Raw genomic sequence first — 17,595 nt, 5'->3', positions numbered from 1 at the left:
ATGCTACTGCCTCCCTCACCAACACATGCACTGGATAGAAAAAACACAACTAAATTTAAGTAGCATGGGGAAATGCTTCTATTACTGATGACTGACCCTGTTCCCATAAGGTGCTGAGCATCGAATCCTGTCAGTGGTTAACAGTATCCTAGATGGAAGGGGCTCATTGCCTGGCAGGGGCAGCCCCTTTATTAACTAGGGTGAACAGATATCCTAATTTTATAGGGACAGTCTGGATTTTGGGGTCTTTTTCTTATATAGGCTCCTATTACCCCCCACTCCCTGTCCTGATTTTTCACATTTGCTGTCTGGTCACCCTATTATTAACCCTCTCATTAAAAGCAGACAACTGCCCTTTTGCTGGAAGTTCAATGGTAGGAATAATCCCAGGGGTAAAATTGCAAATCAGAGTTCAGTTTTTACAGGTAACTGCAGGTACAAAAGAGGTTTCTGACTAAGTCCCTAACTACAGCATCTTAAACTGGACACCATGAGAACTCTCAGTCTCTCTAAAACAGGGGTTCAGGACCCCTCAGGGGGGCACAAGGTTATTACATGGGGGGTCATGAGCTGCCAGCCTTCACCCCAAACCCCACTTTGCCTCCAGCATTTATAATGGTGTTAAATATGTAAAGAAGTGTTTTTAATTGAAAAGAGGGGCTGCACACAGAGCCTTGCTATGTGAAAAGAGTCACCAGTACAAAAGTTAGAACCACTGTGCCACAGTAGTAAATATGATTCTTTAGGCATTCTTTAGGAATCATTGTAGCTGCAATTTCCCCATTTAACCTAGAAATATACAATATTTTATCCCTTTGCTTGCCATATTAAAGGTAAAGGGCTCCTTAATTTAGCCATCAGAAGCTAGTGGCTGAAAGATGAAGTCACCGAAGTTCAAACTAGCAATAAGATGCAGCTACTTAACGCGGTGGGTAATTAACCATTGGAACAGATCAGAGAGGGATGTAGCAAATTCTCCACCTCGAGAGGCTTTAAATCAAGCTGGGATCTCTCTCGCTAAGATAGGCTTCAACTCCGCACGAAGCCTTGGTTCAATCCTTGGGTGCACAGCTCAGAGTGGGGGAACATCGCGGTCCCTTTACGATCTCCCTCTGCTAGGGCGGCTTAAAAGCATATTTCTGTTTCCTGGAGCTAAACAAGGCTTGGGGCAGCGGTTCTGCGCGCCGGGCTGCCGGGAACATCTCCACTTATGGAGCAGAAGAGCCCCGCGGTGGGCGGGGGAAGCTGCATTGAAGCCGCCCCGCAGCACAACGCAGCCAGGCGCCGCGGGAGGATGAGACGCGCCGAGGTCCGGGCGCGGCGTCCAGCCGGCTCCCTCCAGGGCAGCCCTGAGAGCGGGGAAGCCGGGCGGCCGGCCCGGGCGGGACACCGCTGACCCCTCGCCATGAACTGCAGCGAGGCGCTGCGCCTGCGGACCCTGCTCAGCCACCTGCTGCGGCACCTGCCCGGCGGGGCCAACGCCAGCCGCGGGGCCGCCGCGCCGGGGGGGGACGACGCCTACCTCTACATCCTGCTCATCATGATCTTCTACGGCTGCCTGGCGGGCGGGCTGATCCTGGCCTACACCCGCTCCCGCAAGCTGGAGTCCAAGCACGACCCCTTCCACCTCTACATCGAGCGCGACTGGAGCGGGCGGCACGAGGGCACCGCGCCTCACGACGGGGCCGGCCTGGAGGAGCAGCTGCTGTGAGGCGCGGGCCGCCCGCCCGCCGGGGCTCGCCGCGGAGCGAGCTCACGGGCTCCGCCTCAGCGCGCCGGCCGGCCGCGGGACAGGGCGCGCCCCGGGGGAGCCCCCGGCGGGGCAAGAGGCGGCCGCGGCGCCTGAGGGAGGAGGGGCGGCGAGGCTCGCGCCCGGGCCCGGACAGCGAGCGGTGATTGGCCCCCAGCCGGGCTCTGCCTTGGCTGCCAGAGAGCGGCCGCGGACCCCCGGACTCCCGGGGAGAGGACGGGGGCCATGGGGACAAGAAACTTCCACAGGACTGAGACCCCCCCCGCGAGCCGGAGTGAGCCCGTCCGCCCGGGGAGCCGGAGTCTGAGCCAGGCGTTCAGTGAGCACAGCGCCCCCTGCCGGCAGCGCTCGCCGCTGAAGCAGGACAGCCGGACCCAGCCCGACTCCAAACAAAGGAACCCGACCAGGCTCCGGAGGCAAAAGAGTAAATAAGGCGAACAGAGGATGAAGAGGGGTTTAGATGTTAAACATTGTTTTCAGAACTGGTATTTTCTATAAGGAAGGACTTCTCAAAAAATCTAGGCGAGCAAAGCTGAGGTTACACACAGGGATCGCCCTGAGCAGCAATTCCACATAAGGCATAATGCAAATAAAAGGAAAAATTTCCAAAACACTAATGGGCGTTAGGTGTCCAATGCCAGTTGACTTTCTAATTTCCCTGGGATCCATTTGTGTAACCTCATTCCAAGAAACTGGTTAGTTCTTTTTACCTTCACCAATGATAGGTCAGAGATGAGACCCAAGCCTGCAATGAGCTCTGTGCAAGCCAACCCCCCTGTCCACCCTGTTCATTACAGGATGGGGGGCCTAATTCAGGAAGCAGAATTTTCTTCTGAATTTCTCCTTTTATCTGAACTTAATCAGTCCAAATCTCAACTATATTTGAGTTTCAGATCTATTTAACATGTCTTCAATAGAGACATCACTACAACCCATTTAGCTACGTGAACAGGAAGAAATCAAATTGGCAAGTGTTTTGGCTAAATGCCAAATCAAATTTGGCCCAGAACAAAGTATCTGAAATTCAGCTCAACTCCAGTAAGAACCTTATATACGTAATGAACTGCTCTGTGGGAATTAAGCCTTTGTCAGCACTGTATACATCACCAGGAAGCTACTGAGATGGGGGAAAAAACAGATTGTGTAATGCAAACGGTTTATCTTGTAACATGGTTGTCCTTTAACAATTGAGACTGATTTGCATTCATTTTCTACAGTACTTATTTTGGTTAGTGTACCTCTAGCTATTTTTCTTTTGCTCAAATGTTTTCAAGCATTATATAGGATAAGGTATTTCTCTTTAGATGAGCTAGTCATATTGAATTTTATCTGACCTAACAAACGCTGTTACTGAAAAATTGCCTTTATCAATTTTTTTTAAATGCAACTCTTTTTAAAGCCAGTCACAATAACCTAAATTACATGAAAATTATCTGTTTCTTTGCAATATCTAGCCCTATAACACTTTATGCTGAAAAGACTTTAGTGCATTAAGACTGCATAGGCTACTTTAAAAAAAAAAATTAGCAGAATGAGGCCTGTCCTTCCTGTAATATTCTCCAGGGTACAATCTGGATTGTTGAACAGCTGCGTTCCCTCGAGTCTCCAATGTGGGGTGCCTTTTACACCACTCTTCTGTAAGAACATCCACTCCTGGCCTGTTCACATGCAGCCACTAGCAAAATCACTCCCAGGATGTTACATAAATGCTCTGCCAACCACTCATGAATTATGTACAGGGCTACACCAGCAAATTCCCAATTCCAGCCTTGTCTCCCAGAAATGTGTCCAGCATCTGCTGGACAATGCAAGCTTATAGAAAGTCTGTCATTTCCATCAAAGGAAAATGATATGCATAGGTCCTGTTATCTCAAGTAGTGGTTCCTAAACACTTCAATCCAAACACACATTGGTTTAGATAAAACAAGTTTATTAACTACAAAAACATAGATTTTTAAGTGACTACAAGTAATGAGACATAAAAGTCAGAATTGGTTATAAAAGATAAAATGCAACTGACATCTAACAAACTAAAATGGATTCTGAGCAAATGTGTGTCTTGCCGCCCTACTATAATAGGCTGGTTTTCCTTCCAGACAGGACTCCCCCATGCAATTGGGTATGTCCTTCTGTTGTTGTTCAGCTGTTGATAATGCAGTCATCAGAGATAAAGGGAGGAGCAGAATAAAGTGTTTTTACCCCTCTTCTATAACTCAGTCCTTTGTCCCAGAAAGATCTTCAATTTTCAGCTGAGTCATTTGGTGTCAGCCTGTTTCTTGTGGACTTGAACTATAGGCCATCCCAGTAATGGAATATAAATTTCTTGTTCACTTTCCCCCCTGCTGAAGAACGTCCACTTAACTAGGTGATAGCCTCATTGTCTCTGAGGAACTGTTTTGTGGGCGTTCCCCAGAATTATAACACATTTCAGTAACAATCATACAGTAGAACCTTATAACTTTACATATAGTGTTGCTACACTTTACCAGGATAATAGTCAGCAGATTATGACTTTTCAAATGATGCCACACAAGGCATACTTTGTACAAAATATATCCTAACCTTGTAACGGTGATCATAATGGCCTACCCTGTCACACCATCCCTATGCTATGACTTCAACAGCTCAAATAAAGTCTACAACACCAGACCTTCAGCTACTAGCAAAGCCTGGAGCTTCTGTGATCCAAATCTTTCCCTATAAATCTTACAAACAATGCATGAATTGGGAGTGAGAGAGAGTATACATAAGAGAACCTCACCTGAGGAGAGGAGATTGGAGCAGACAGAGGAAAACTAGGACCCTTGAGCAAAAGTTGTATGTGCTGAAGTCCAAATGGTTGCAGGAGTCTATGCCAATCTTAGAATTCAGGCAGCGGGCTGATTTATACTGATAATATACTTGTATTTTTGTAACAAAACCAAGGAAATTCCCAAGTCACTTTTGTAACTAACTTTATTGTAAGTTATCAAAATGTAATTCCAAGAATATGTTAATTAATGAAACCTAAGTCTTAAAGTGTGGAAATAAAGGTAGATACAGATTCTAATACGAAACAAGTTCTCTAACAAACCTAGATGTGCAAAAATTTACTTTGGGCATTCCAACCACATCAACTGTCCTTTGTTTATTGTTTTCTCTGTAAGACAGTTAAAATTGTTTAACGGATAGGCTATTAATTGCCCTTATTAATTTTATGTTTAGTGTATTATGGGAGCTTTGCCATTGACTTCAATAGAGCCAGGATTTCATCTTATGTACTTAACATAGAAGATATACTGTAGGAAATTGTGCCTTAATTACACAGCAGTTTTAGATATATAAGTGTTGTGTGTGTGATGTCTGCATATTTCAGTAATTAAAGTGTTAGTATTCTGCAGCAAAATGTGTGTGCAACATATCTTGAAATTACTATTTATATAGTTTGTTGCAGGATAGTTACTGTAGGTATTAGTACTCTGTTGAAATAAGTCTATAGCTTTCTTTCTGTAACAAACTAAACAATTCTTTCTTACTAATTATGTCTTTGCAGTCAGTTAGTTGTTATTGGCTTGTCCAATATTACTTTTCACATAAATTGGTTGAAGTATTTATATGACTGGGGGAATCCTCAGCTACTCCTCTAAGGTAGCTGTGCTGTATTTCCATCTGCAAATCTTCAAATTTCTGGTTCTCACAGTTATGCAACTGTTTGTGTTGTCAACTCTGGAAGGGGATATGTACAGCCAGCCCAACCATCAACAAAAAAGTTTTAATTAAATTATTTTCAATCAGATGAAAATGTATTTAATAAATATTAGGTTTGTAAAACAGTGATTTGGAGTGAAAAGAGGGTCCTAACTACCTGATAGTGTCACTTTAATATTTGTGAAGGGCTATCAGTGCTATTATTCTTCATAGATTTTAAGGCCAGAAGGAACCATTATTTACATCTCTTCTTCCCTCCTGTATAAGTCAGCCCACAACTTCAGGGTGAACTAGACTGGCTGTCTTTCTAAAAGATATGCTCTATCTCAACTGAATTCTACCAAGATTGACACATCATTGTTTCCTTGGCTGAATTAAGGTCTCATTGTAGGGATGTTCTGAAAACTTGATTACCGAAGAAAAGAAGCTACACAACTGAAAATAAGTTATATTATTTCCCTGGCAGGACTCATAGTGATAATCTCTAAGCAAAACCAGTTTGTATTTCCCATACCTACAAACTACCTAGCACCTGGTTAATTGGCATGGACCTGCTGCCACCCTGCACCACAGAACAAGTAGCATTAATTCTCAAAGGTGGTAACTCAGTTTGTGTTATGAATACTGAGCTGTTTAATATTTAAGGAGATATGGAACCCAACTATGACTAAAGATGGAAATAGGTATTTGGGTTGTCTTTTGCTGTTTTCTCAGTCCAGGCATGCACTGTCCTGTATTTCTGGGTGTTATGGCCCTTACTCCGTTCTTATCCACACATAATAATCAACTGAAAGGGGAAGACACATGTAGGCACATTGGGGAAGAAATTCATGGAGTGAGTTAGGTTCCATGACCAATACAAATACTACCCAAATACCCCATGGTACAGTTGGTCAGTGTCAGGTCCTGCATGGTGCTGTCTACCTCAGTTCCTGGGTTTCAGTAGGGTTGATCTACATCTGATTCAGTGGGAGATGGGAAAGCCTAGCACTCAGGAGGATCAGACTGGAATGCTTGGCCCATCCATGCTTCCTTGAATTGGGACGCACATAAAAGCACACACAATAGATACCTCACAAAATGTTTCGGAGAAGCCAACATTGACCCATGTCTCACTGGGCCTCCTAAATCAGTTCCATTTTCTTGGGGGTGAGGGGGAAAAAAAGAAGAGTTCATAGTGTAACCACATCGTTAGAAAACATTTCATTTAGATGAATAGAAACGAGTCATCAAGTACTTTAAACTGTTTGACACAGGATAGTCCATTCATTCACTTTGGAGTAATAGCAGGGCTTTTTTTTTTTTTTTTTTTTTTTACACTTAATGATGTGGTTTGCACATTAGAATTTATACCTGTTTTTTTTCTAGCATAGTCTGTTTCAATACACAGCAAAATATGAAGTATTTATCTATGGAATCTCTATTTAAGCAGGGATCTGGTGCCTGGGGGTGATTCAGTGGGCTGGAAGAAGTGATTTGCTGGGTCTCAATCCCATACCAAGCAGCCAAACATTCACATCACAAAAAACACTGACTGGCAGCTCAGCAGAGTCACAAGAACCATAGACACAAATACCCTGTAGACCTTGGAATGGTGTTCGCTTGATAGCCCCAGATATTGAAGTTATATACTGCAATCCTACAAGCTTCTCCCTCAGTACTGTGTCTAAATTACATCCCAGCAGGATCATCATTGTGGGGTGAGACAATCGTTCATTCCCTATCATTTGGGATCCGTGATGTCTGCAGCGCCTGTGTGGTTAACCCCAGAGCCGCCCCCGCGGCCAGCTGCCCCCATTTCTGAGCTGCCCCAGGACCAGCCGTACCAGCCACTGCTTAGGCAGTCAGCCCCGGGGACCACCTGAACAGCAAGCGTTGGGGCTGGTCCCAGGGACCGCTGCAGCTCAGTAGCCCCTGGCAGTGGTGGCTGGGATGCAACCCCTGGCAGCTGGTGCTGCTGCTCCCCAACCCCCAGAGCAACAGCACCCCTGGCAGTGCTCCACCCCAGAGCATTGGCTTCCTCCAGGGCTCCCCAGCAGCACCTAACTAAATATTTTGGGACTCATTCAATATTAAAGGGTCTGAGTTACTGTTTTGGGAGGCTTGAGTCCTATTGGACACCATATGATGAAGCAAATTTTGTCAGCCTTTGTGAAGAGTCCAAGGACTGAAGGGACGATGGGTAAGGCTACGATTTAGTCAGTGGTATTTATAGTACAAGTCATGGATAGGTCACAAGCAATAAACAAAAATTCACAGCTCCATGACCTGTCCATGACTTGTGCTGTCAATCCCAGTTAACTCATGCGATTAACTCAAAATAATTAAAATCAATCAGTTTTAATCGCAGTTAAACAATACCAATTTAAATATTTTTGATGTTTTTCTACATTTTCAAATATTTGATTTCAATTTACATAGAATACAGTGTACAGTGCTCACTTTATATTATTTTTATTACAAAGATTTGCACTGTAAAATGATAAATAAATAGTATTTTTCAATTCACCTCCTACAAGTACTGTAGTGCAATCTCTACTGTGAAAGTAACTTACAAATGTAGATTTTTTTGTTACGTAACTGCACTCAAAAACAAAACAATGTAAAACTTTGGAGCCTACAAGTCCACTCAGTCCTACTTCCTCTTCAGCCAGTCACTAAGACAAACAAGTTTGTTTACATTTACCATAGAATGCTGCTCGCTTATTTACAATGTCACCTGAAAATGAGAACAGCATTGCAAGGCATTTACATTCATATGCCACTTCATGCTTTGGCCACCATGCCCCAGGACACGCTTCCATGCCGATGACACTTGTTAAAAAAAATAATGCATTAATTAAATTTGTGACTGAACTCCTTTGGGGAGAATTGTATTTCTGCCATATATTTTGTGTTATAGCAGTCTCACATGACAACCCAGCACATGTTGTTTGATTTAAGAACACTTTCACTACAGATCTGACAAAATGCAAAGAAGCACCAATGTGAGATTTCTAAAGCTAGCTACAGCACTCAACCCAAGATTTAAGAATCTGAAGTGCCTTCCAAAATCCGAGTGGGATGAGGAATGGAGCATGTTTTTGGAGAAGTTTTTAAAGAGTTACACTCCAATGCGGAAACTACAGAACCTGAACCACGAAAAAAGAAAATCAACCTTTTGTTGGTGGCATCTGACTCAGATGATGAAAATGAACGTGGGTCAGCCTGCGCTGCTTTGGATTGTTGTCGAGCAGAAGCACGTATTCTGGAATGGTGGTTGAAGCACGAAGGGACTTATGAATCTTTACTGCATCTAGCATGTACATATCTTGCAATGCTGGCTACAACAGTGCCATGCGAACGCCTGTTCTCACTTTCAGGTGACATTGTAAACAAAAAGCGAGCATTATCTCCTGCAAATGTAAACAAACTTGATTGGCCGAACAAGAAGTAGGACTGAGTGGACTTGTAGGCTCTAAAGTTTTACATTGTTTTGAGTGCAGTTATTTTTTTGTACATAATTCTACATTTGTAAGTTCAACTTTCATGATAAAGAGATTGCACTACAGTATTTGTATTAGGTGAATTGAAACACTTTCTTTTTTCTTTTTTACAGTGCAATATTTGTAATAAAAATATAAAGTGAGCACTGTACACTTTGTATTCTGTGTTGTAACTGAAATCAAAATACTTGAAAATGTAGAAAACATCCAAAAATATTTAAATAAATTGTATTCTATTGTTTAACAGAGCAATTAATTGCTTGACAGCCCTACTTCCTTTTAAGCTCTTCATCCCCATTCCAGACCTTTTATGCTAGGTAAAATGGCCAGAGGAGCATGAAAAGCCCTAAAAGCCATGGGGAGTTGGCACTGCAGAAAACAACTGTAAGGCTGTCCTCCAAGGACCCTTCACAAGTTCTGGTACAAAAAAGTTGTGCCACCATGAGTGGGGCATGGTGCGGGTGGAGCCACAAAACTAAAGAAATTCTAGGCAGCATTCCAGCCCAAAGGACAGCCTCAGGGAGCCCCCGTAAGTTAGGTACAGCACAGAGCCTCACTCCTAGTTTTTAGGCTCACATTTGAACAAAATTTAAAGCACTTTTCACTGAGTGACCAACCCTCCCGAGAGTTTAGAACCCTTAACTGCTACTGATGTTGATGAAAATTGAAGGTGATTAGCACCTAAGTGTAAACTTGTAACATTAGTAGCCAATTGGTCTATTGAACTCAGCCATTCTTGATGCTAAAAAGGAAAAACAGAGTAAATTTAGTTCTTTGGGTGAATGTTCTATTTATCCATAGAAGAGGTATAGGCATAAATCTATGTTGGGGGGGGGGGGAGGGGGGGGGAGGACAGGACATTTACCATCCAAGCATCTTGCATACACTATGTGTTTGGCTGACTTCTTAAGAACATAAGAAAGGCCATACCGGGTCAGATCAAAAGGTCCATCTAGCCCAGTATCCTGTCTACTGACAGTGGCCGATGCCAAGTGCCCCAGAGGGAGTGAACCTAACAGGCAATGATCAAGTGATCTCTCTCCTGCCATCCATCTCCATCCTCAGACAGAGGCTAGGGACACCATTCCTTACCCGTCCTGGCTAATAGCATTTGTTGAATGGTGATGTAAACTTCCGTGAATGTTGTCCAAGGGAACTGCCACATTCCCCAGAGATTTTACTTCTGCCCTCTCAAGTATCATTTACCTCTATTATGCTGCAATACTCTCCTACTGATGCACATGACTGTGGAATCAGTTGCCAGCATCAGTTCATTTTTCTCATCACAGGAGAGACCACCACCACTATCAAGGAGCATGCACACTGGTGGCCTCTGTTCTGAGACATTTGAGTACCATATGGTGGCAATAGTTAGAACATATGTAACTGAATGCCAAAACCCAAACAGCAAAGTTGAAGAGCCAAATGTTATTTCCTGAACTTTAATATAGTAAGAAAACACTATGAAAACTTGTAATAAAAATAAAATACCAGATCAAGCAATTTTTTTAAGTGACACCCTTACAAGAGGCCATAAACAGTTGCAAAAGATTATAAAACATTCAAGTTTGTGGAAAGCTATTTTGATGTTAAAAAAGCATCACTTCTTTATATACTCAGAAGTCTCATCAGATAACAAGCGTTACCTACGCTAGCCTTTGAAGACAAAATACTTCCCTCCAAGAAATGGCAGCACTGAGCATTTTCAATTATTTGTGGCATGCTAAAAAGAGCAAAACAACATAACTAGAATGACAAAACAAAACTGACTAATGGAGGCAATACAAGATAGGCAAAATAGGTCTATCCAATTGTCAAGTGCCAGAAGATGATATTAGGATTTGCATTTGCTTAGCTTTTCACCTTGATTTTGTATTACTGCTTTGCTACATGCCCAGAATTTACTATTTTAATAGCAAGGGAAAGCATCAGAGTGTTTGGACTTCTATGCAGTTTAGTTCTTATGATTTTGTACAAGTATTAAGAAAATCAAGAATTTTGGTTAGCAGGCAATTATGGCAGCCTGAGCACGCCTCTTTTCTTTAAGGCAGATCACCTCCAGCTAAAGAGACATAATCATCAATAACTGCCAAAGCCAAACCTTATTATGGCTCTACTGAAGGTGTAGTAACAAGGGAAGGGAAGCAGGAAGAACAGTGTGGAAGATCATCACTTCCACAAAAATCCATGCTAGCAACAGCCAAGATCCACTTCCAACTGTGAAATTAACACAATGGAAGGCAGAGCTTGAACAACTAGGTTAGTTTGTGCACATACTAAATTATGCTTCAAATAGAGCACCAGCCATACTTAAAGCCCAAACCTGTTTCCATCTGAACAGAATGTATAGAATGTCTACATCTACATCTAAAACTTCCATTGTTGTGGCAGAAAGTCTTAGACAATTGAACATGCTAATTTAAGATTTAAGGTGTCATCCCAATAATTTTAAATAAATATTTACTTGAGTATAAATGTGTTTGTTTGGTATAAGAATATTGTGTTCTGAAGACTGAATGTCTTCATAATTCAGAAGCCCAGTGCTGGAATTTCACCCATAAATGTTATACAGATGAAATTCATATTCCTAGTGTAAGAAACAGTGAGTTGTAACCATAATACAACACCACCACAGTTCAACAATGCTATTTAATTAGCAGGTAACTTCAATGTTAATTGTTCTTTTGATCTGGTAGAAAAGATATGAAAACCTCCCAACATTATTGCAAGGTAACATTACACAGTTAAAAAGGTCAATCTTTCCCCCACTATGCACACAGATCGCAATACATTTACAATAGCTACAACTTAAAACAGTTTTGTAGTCCTTACGCCATTTTTAGATTCCTGTTTTCTCAAAAGAAGGAAAACAGAGGAAGCAGTTTCTTGAGCAAAGACTTTAGAGAGACCATTTCAGACTTTAACTATAGAAAATTTTCCATTTACGAGAGTTGGCCAATATATTACAAATTTGCCAGCCTAATGATATAAATATTGCTGGAAACCTGGAAATACTGGTGCAGCCAACCATTTCGTCTTTATATCAACTTATACCATTATTTGTTAAAACATATGTTAAGTATACATAAGTTTTTAAAATATGGTTTATTTTCTGTTTTCTGATTTAAGGAATAAAATGAGTTGTTACCCAGTATAAAGGTAACATCCTTGTGAATTGTCTAAACATCCGTCAGGATGAAATTAAGATCAGATATACAAGTTACTGTCGAATATATTTTTACTTACAAGCAGAGTGTGTGTTTTCAAGTACTTACTACGTGACTAGATTTCTATCCTTTTAATTTGCTCAACTTAGATTAGCAGTCTGAACACAAAGTGCTGCCATTCTGAGATCTAAAGCGTTAATTTGGGTTAAGAAAGCAAGCTACCCTCTAAACTTTAAAACAATAAAAAAAAAAATTAAAAATAGAACCAAGAGTATAGCAAATGAAGGTAAACATATTCTGAGAAACCCATAATAAAAACCAAACAGGAGAAAGACAAATGAAAGTTGTGCATTAACTGCGGATCGAAGGAAGATAAAATTCTCTCACGTAGAGAGGTTAATATCCTTCTGGGACCACAGTAGTCAAAGTATCTACTCTGAACAACTGCACTAAAGAGATGACTACCATATTATATATACAATTTCAATGCCACTTTCCTATTATAATGTTTCAGACTGATGGGGTAAAAGCTTGCAAATTCAAAAAAGGAGAAAAAGTTGCAATAAAATAAGTATGTTGTGCTTCGTTGTAATAATGAAATTACTAGATACAGAAAACAGATGACTGATATGTAGCTTATACTCCAAGACTTCCAAAGAAAGGGAAGCAGCTTCTCAAATCAGCTTAATATGGTTATCCTTTCCCTTTGCATTCAACAGAGCTGTTAGTGTGGACCTAGATCTACATAAGTGATCATAACCAAATATTAACAGGGTTAAGCCAAAGGGGAAACCTGGTAAGTGTTGTATTCCTTGTACATCAAGGACACTAAAAACATTGGCTTTACAACAGATGATTTTTTGAGAGTTTACACATGTTCAAAAGTTATATTTTCAATTTTCAGAGAGGAAGCAGAAAGTATGACTGTATTTGCCAATCCCTTTATTCCCCCATCCCCCAAACCATGTAATTCATTGGTGACACTACAACTCCAAGTGGGATCTCTCCCATCTATTATATGAGAAGTTACTTTGATGTTGTCACTCTTATTGGAAAAAAGAACTCTAATGATTGCCAGATCAAGCTCAAGGCTCAAAATAAGCAGTTCTAAGTTTCATATATAGGTCACATATGAGCAACTAACTCCATTTCTCACTGTCGTGGGTATCTGCTTCAAAGATGGTGTTTCTAAGCTGAAATGATTGCACATCTGTATGAAGGGATTCAGTGTCCAAGTAGTGGAGATTTTAGCATTCAATATTATTGAAAAAGTTCCTGGAGCAGCAGGATAGTTGTATGTAAGGCATTTACAGGAATGATTTCAACATTACATGAGAGAATCACTAACACAAACTTCAGGAACGGTTAAGTCCTCTGGCTCACTGCCTTAAATATTTCACAGGGGCCCAAGTAACTTGAGCAAACTTCTTCCATTTCAAAAATACATTTGCCATTAAGTCCATGGCCACTAGGACTAGCACAACACAGATCTGCAGTACTTCCAGAACGAACGGCACACTAAGTGAGGGATAAAGGTCTTCCACGTTTAGAGAATGACTGTCCAGAGAGCTAAAGTCACGCAATGAAGAGGGAAAGCAATCACCTCTCAGTCCCCATTAACTGGCCCAATCCTGGAAGCGGAAGCAGTCACTTGCAATCTTCCACACTGTGCTGGTAGGTGTAGCTTGTGCTGTCAGTAAGAAATTCTGGGTGAAGTAACGTTGCTTGTTGCCTTCGAATTTTACTCTCCCACATGTCACTACAAGGACTGTTGTCTGGCTTTGAGTAGCTTGCTCTTCACAAAGAGAATGAAAGATGTAAAAGAATAAAACAGTTATGCACAATTTCCCATCACCTCAACTGCTTATGTGAAATGCCAGAGTGTCTACTTAACTACTAATCATTTCCATACAAGTCACAGCTGTGGGTTTTTTAGCAAATAGTTGGAAGAGTATGTGTGTTAAACTGATTTTTATGTTGTATTGTTACTAACAGAAACACCTATGGTAACTTGTTCATTAACAAATGTTGCTTTTTAATGATTTTTTTTAACTTTCACTGTTTATGTTACTTATAGACTCATAGACTTTAAGGTCAGAAGGGACCAGTATGATCATCTAGTCTGACCTCCCGCATGATGCAGGCCACAAAAGCTGACCCACCCCCTTTCTCTTGACTCAGCTGTTGAAGTTCCCAAATCCTGTGATTTAAGTTACAGTGCCAGGTAGAGGTTAAAATTCTCTTGAAGTTAGTTTAATACATTAAGAGTAACTGCTTTAGTGCATGAAGATATCAAGGTTATATCTGAGTAAGAGTTCTTAAAGAGGAAGTTTAATAAATTCTACTGTACAGTTTTAAGTAGTCACCCTCCCATTACTCCCCTTTATTTAAAAATAGCCCTACATTTCAGCCATCAGGTCTTTTCTTTACCTTGTTCTAAGAGCCACATCAATCAATATTTATTACATCTGTTGTTCACATTTGTTGTTCACTTTCTACAATTATATAAAAAAAACCAACACCCTGAATTATAAAATAACCTTACCATGAACAGGTTGGCAGTCTAACATATTAACTTGGAATTCACTAGATGGCAACATTTCAAAAAATTCTTTCAGTGCTTCTTGTCCAGACACTGCATTACCATTCCAAATTAATGTTGCTTTGTCCAAATAGAGTCTAGCCAACACCTAAAGGGATTATGAGAACACGTTTGGAAAAAAAATCCATTATTAAAAATCAAGCCACTTGTTGCCAATATGGGAAACACATTCATATGATCAGAAGAATTAAAACAGTATTGCACATATTAGATTCTCCTTCATACAGAACTGACTGAAGTGTCCTACTCAAACATTGGCTTCCATTAGTAACTATCGTCCTTGATCAAAAATTGAAGCTACTACACAAAATGAATGTATGTTTCTTCGTAACTTATTTTGTTAAGTAACAATGTGCCTTAGTACTTAAGATAGACACTGATCAGGTTCTTCAGCTGTTTCCTGTAGGAGGAAGGGATGGAATTGAAGCACTTCCCAGCATAGCCAAAGCAAAGTACATTGTCACATCTCTGCTGTAAGTTTTCATCTCCAAAGTATTCCCCATTAAGAAAAAGAACATAGGGAAGTGTCATCTGAATAAAATTAACATGCATATAAACAAGGGCCACTAGAAAGTTACAAAAGAACACAGCATAGCATGTCTGAGGAAGCAGGCCGGTGCCTGAGCTCTATAATACAAACCTTAAAGAAGGGTCTATGTTGACCTCTTGCTATCTCTATCACGCATACTCATCTAGAGATCCATAAATACCACCATATTAAACAAGTGCATGAAAAAGCATTCAGATCAGCAATTCTTCAACTGCGGTCCATGGAGCATTTCCTGATCATAAGATGCTGGTACCGCTTTCTCTTCCTCAGTCATTTCTAGAGATACCCAAACTCAATTATAATGAAGGGACACTGCTAGCTTAGGAGGTTAGGAGAAAGGAATCTTACTAATTCATGAGATCAGAGATGAGATGTTCTGAAAAAGCAAACTAATACAACTGATTTTAACTGTATATATTCAAATTTACTCTGCACTGTAGCTGCCAAAGGAAGAGATAAAGAGACAAATAGGATCATGGTTGTGAAGGGATCTGAGACACGCTTTAGAAGCACCTCACACAATGAAAAAAAATTTAAAATCCCTAATTTAGATAGTACCTTGAAGGATACTTCATAGAGCAGATCAGAAGACACACTGAGATCTGGACTCTGCCAGTAATGATAATATGGGTGGTAGCTAACTCCCAGAAGTCTCGAAGGTAGCTAACTCCCAGAAGTCTCGAAGTATATAGGGGGATCAGTCTGACAATGGAAGAACACACAAAAGTGACAAGGGGATAACAACTGAATCTTGTTAGGGATCTACCTACCCTTCTTCTTTTATCCATCGTTTCATAGTAAATGTTGACAAACTCTTCAGCAGCTCTACAAGTCTGATCCACATGAGTTTTAAAGTTCTGGAAACAACAGCAGCAAAACCCTCACAGTTACATAAAGCAATGTAAAACAGTTGGTTTGATAAAATTCTATGAGCAGTTTCTCCCGCAAGTAAATTAATATGTACAGTAACAAAATGAGATTCCAAAATGGAAACATCCTGTTACCCTACCACCGCTCTCCCCCAGAGCTAATGCTGAACTGTTTCCTATGGCATACACGACAGGGCTTTCAAACCCCGTGAATTCCAGGGACTCCCTTGCAGGCTGATCCAGAGTCAAACTGATCTCGAACGAGAAATGGCCTGTTAGTTTTAACATTCCAATTAAGTTCCCCTGGACATTTCACCCAATGACTCCCAGTTACCCCTCCCCTGCTCTCCCCCCCCCCCAACAATCTTGTCATTTTTCTCCCCCAGGCGCATTTACACCCTGCAGATCAATCCCCCCCCGCCCCCACCTCTCAGTGCCGATTCCGGCTGCTCGGGGCAGGGCCCGTGCTGCCCTCTGCCAGTGCTCGGCTAGTCTCGCTCAGGGGCACGGCACATTTCGTGGCCATGGCCCGAGTTCCGGGAGCCCGAGGCGCGCAGGGCCGCGCGGCGACTGGCCCGAGGGGGCACCCCTCCCCCACCCTACACGCAGTCCCCGGGCCCCGGCTCCCTCATGGAAGGCGAGCTGCCTCCGTCCCCCTCCCCCGTGGCTCAGGCCCCGCGCTCCAGCTCGCCCGCGGACTCACCACGGCGGCGGCCATACAGGCAGCGAAAGGGAAGCCCCGGCCCAGACCCGCCGCAGAGGACAAGGCGGGAGCAGCTCTCTGCCAGGCTCAGACCTCGGCGATCAAAAGAAAGCGGATGTGTCCCGCCAAACCAGCGTCCCCCTTCCGGCCGCGCTGCGGTCCAACGCACAACTCCTTCCGGTGAGCAACTCGCAGCAGGGCCGCGGGCTTCCACAGCTAGGGGGGGGGGGCAACCTCCGCGCATGCGTCGTGAGTCCGGTGATGGGGGCACTGGGCAGGGCTTCAGGTGCAGGTGGCGGGACCGTGGCGCGAGGAGGAGAGGGGCGGGGCCGGCCGTTGGGGTGGAGTAGGCAGCCCCCACGTGCTCCCACGAGCCTTCCTCCCCCTTCCCAGCTGTCAGCGCCACGACAAGGCCAGATGGATATCCGGCCCCTGGCTTCAGCAGCGCCACGACCAGTACCCCGCCGGAGGATCCGGTTCCCACTGTCTCTGCGCGGCGCGCAGCTCCGTGCACACACAGCACAGCGCAGAACTGGGCGCAGAGTCCGGGAGTTGCACAGAGTTAATGCAGAGGCTGCATCCTGGCGACAGAAAGATGCTGAAGCATTTAAGCGAAGGGGGGAAAGATCTGGGCTCCACTGAGATGAGAAATGAGGGGGGGGGAATCAACGTGCACAGATACATATATCTATAAATAGGAGGGCTGGTTTATCTTCTCCATACTGTTCATTAATCTGCACATCAGGCACTGCAGAGGAGAGGGCTCTTGTTGTGCCAACAGT

General features: G+C 42.7%; 1 protein-coding gene across 1 annotated transcript; it reads right to left on the bottom strand.

Annotated features, from left to right (window-relative positions):
• Positions 1 to 10,350: 10,350 nt before the first annotated feature.
• Positions 10,351 to 16,971, bottom strand: NXT2 (nuclear transport factor 2 like export factor 2). The gene is made up of 4 exons (XM_034781947.1): positions 16,814 to 16,971; positions 16,012 to 16,098; positions 14,635 to 14,779; positions 10,351 to 13,884 (listed from the first exon to the last, which is right to left on the bottom strand). The coding sequence occupies exons 1-4, from the start codon at positions 16,826 to 16,828 to the stop codon at positions 13,706 to 13,708; spliced, it is 426 nt and encodes a 141-aa protein (XP_034637838.1). The 5' UTR covers positions 16,829 to 16,971; the 3' UTR covers positions 10,351 to 13,705.
• Between the last annotated feature and the right edge of the window lie 624 nt (positions 16,972 to 17,595).

The sequence above is a fragment of the Trachemys scripta genome, chromosome 9, assembly GCF_013100865.1.
Source record: "Trachemys scripta elegans isolate TJP31775 chromosome 9, CAS_Tse_1.0, whole genome shotgun sequence".
In the NCBI taxonomy this organism is placed as follows: domain Eukaryota; kingdom Metazoa; phylum Chordata; order Testudines; family Emydidae; genus Trachemys; species Trachemys scripta.
Note: the sequence above shows the minus strand (reverse complement) of the source record. Positions and strands in the feature narration are given on the sequence as shown.